This window comes from Limanda limanda, chromosome 9 (assembly GCF_963576545.1).
Source record: "Limanda limanda chromosome 9, fLimLim1.1, whole genome shotgun sequence".
Classification (NCBI taxonomy): Eukaryota; Metazoa; Chordata; class Actinopteri; order Pleuronectiformes; family Pleuronectidae; genus Limanda; species Limanda limanda.
The window spans coordinates 1,454,091-1,456,787 of NC_083644.1; the positions used below are offsets into that span (position 1 = coordinate 1,454,091).

Sequence of the window (2,697 nt, forward strand, 5' to 3'; positions counted from 1 at the left end):
TAAAACAGTTAGAATTAAAAACAGAAAATATTCTTCAATGAGGGTTAAAGCAATTTAAATATAATGATGAAAGAAGTTGAAAGTGGAAATTAAATAAAAATAAATAAATGTTTAGCAGGATTTTGTAAAAACTACTGAACTTGGTCCAAGATAGAACTCATAAAACTTTCATAACCCAGGACATGTCTCTCCTGGAGCGCACGCTGGTCAAGCTGCTGTTGAACCTGGGAGACAACCACACCTGCCCATTAACTCAATTAGTTCCCATGGCAACCGCTGGGATTTCTGAAACCTTTTTGTTTCCAGATTTTCATTGAATAAGAAAAGTGATGTGAAAAGTTCAACAACAACTTTCACTAGGGCTACGTTGCAGCACTAACGAGCCCGAGCACCCGCGCGTTGAAGTCTGTTGTTGTCGGAGGAGAGAGCGATCGATGACCAAGCGCATGCCTCCGTGTTGCATGTGTGTTGCGCTCTGCGGCGAGGATCAACGCTTCACTTCCTGCGTCCGTCACGCGATGCGTGTAATGCGATAGCACATCACACTGGGACGATTTTATGTAAATCGAATGATAGTTGTAAAACATAACTTACTTCCTGTTGCCAGTAGGTGGCGCCATCACTACTATTACGTACAGACTAAAAGATTGACAGCTGATCTCTGTGCGGAGCAGAAACGTCACCACGACGAACTTTGATCAACAAACATGGAGACAAAAGAAGTTAAAGATTTACACACAGAATCAAAATCACTGCTTTTAATGACTCAAGTCTATTTGAGTTTACAAAACTCAGCTGTGGATCCAATCCAATAAACACTAACTCCAGCATAGAGAGGCTGAGTGAATGTGGTCTGGACTCTGTGGAGGAGAGTCATGGTGTCAGAGACGCTGTAGAAGGACAGAACACCTGCACTGTGATCCAGGTACACTCCTACTCTGGAGGACACAGGACCTGACACTGGAGTCTTGATTCTGTTGTAATAAAAGCAATAACTGTCTCCACCGCAATATAATGACCAAGATTTATCATTGGATACAAATTGACATTGAAGTGAGCGTCCTGCTCTTCTGATATTCTTGTATGTGACTGCTATATGAACTGCTCCTATCACCCCAGGCTCCACCTCCACCTCCACCTCCCAGTAACAACGTCCAGTCAGACTCTCTCTACTCAGGACCTGACGCCAACCAGTGAATCTGTCTGGGTGAGCAGAATAAGACTGATCTTCTCTCATACATGTTACTTTTCTGTTTCCCTCAGATAATAACAGATATCGGTATGCTGTGTTTGGATCCAGTGTGATTTCCGATGAATATTTTAAGAAGTCAGCTCTGGTCTCTGGCTCTGGTTCTCGCAGTAAAACATCCACTTGAGACACAACCTGTAAAATCTCTGTCTCACTCAGAATGTCCTGTAGTCGACCTCTGACCTGTGACACAGCTGCTGTCACGTCCTCAAAGTCCCTCAGAGGACGGATCCTGATGCTGGATGAGTGTGTAGATCCACTGAGTGGTGACAGTGAGGGGTAGTTGTGTAGAAGCTGGTTGTGATCCTCTGTGTCTGAGAGCTGCTTCAGTTCATGGTCTTTCCTCTTCAGCTCAGTGATCTCCTGCTCCAGTCTCTCCTGAAGCTCTCTGACTCGACTCAGTTCAGTTTCCTGCTGGGATCTGATCTGCTGCTCCACATCAGAGCTTCTTTCCTCCAGCAGAGGGATCATCACAGTGAATATCTCTTCACTGTCCTCCACTGCTTCATCAGCAGAGCCATTGACGGCCTCCTCCTCCTGTTGAAGCAGCGTCAAGTCGTATTCTGTGTCCTGGACTCTCTGCTGGATTGTTTGTCTCCTCAGCCTGAGCTCTCTCTGCCTCTCAGTCCTTTCTGCTGCAGCTGACACTGTGTCGTGGTCTTTATGTTCTTCCACAGAGCAGAGATAACAGATACACTGCTGATCAGTGCGGCAGAACATCTTCATCACCTTGTCGTGATGAGAGCAGATGTTCTCCTGGAGCTTCTCCGAGGGATCCACCAGCTTGTGGTTCTTCAATGCAGCTGACTGAAGATGAGGCTGGAGGTGTTTTTCACAATAAGAGGCCAAACAATTCAAACAGGACTTGATAGATTTCCGTTTTCTCCCAGTGCAGACATCACAGGCCACATCTTCAGGTCCAGCATAGCAGTGATCAGCAGGAGCAGCTTGGAGTCCAGTCTTCTTCAGCTCCTCCAGTAAAGCAGCTAACGTGGTGTTTTTCCACAGGACAGGCCTCGGTGTGAAGGTCTGTCTACACTGAGGACAGCTGTAGCTTCCTCTCTCCTCCTCATCGTCCCAGTGGGTGTTAATACAGCTCTTACAGTAGCTGTGTCCACAGACAGTAGTCACCGGATCCTTCAGTAGATCCTCACAGATCCAACAGCAGAACCTTTCTCTGTCCAGGTGATTTTCTTGTTTCTCCATTTCAGCTGCTGCCAGAGACTGTAGAACAGATTCACTTCCTCCGAACAGAAACAGATCTCTGCTCCTCTCTCTCTCCTTCACCTCCTCTTTTCCCCACGTTTTAACACACTATTGAAAAGAGCAACAGTCTTGCCTCTCCTCAGCAGTGTTGTCAAACTGTTTAAAGGCAGCTACACTGTTTAAAGGAAGTGATGTTAATGAACTGCCTTTAAACTAACTGTTCAAAGGCAGCTACACTGTTT

At 46.0% G+C, this 2,697-nt stretch overlaps 1 protein-coding gene across 1 annotated transcript; it reads right to left on the reverse strand.

Annotated features, from left to right (window-relative positions):
* Positions 1-772: 772 nt before the first annotated feature.
* Positions 773-2,401, reverse strand: LOC133010078 (tripartite motif-containing protein 16-like; the record flags this gene model as incomplete). The annotated part of the gene is made up of 1 exon (XM_061077496.1): positions 773-2,401. A coding segment is annotated over one exon (1,629 nt), but the record flags the coding sequence as incomplete, so codon positions are not given.
* Positions 2,402-2,697: the final 296 nt, after the last annotated feature.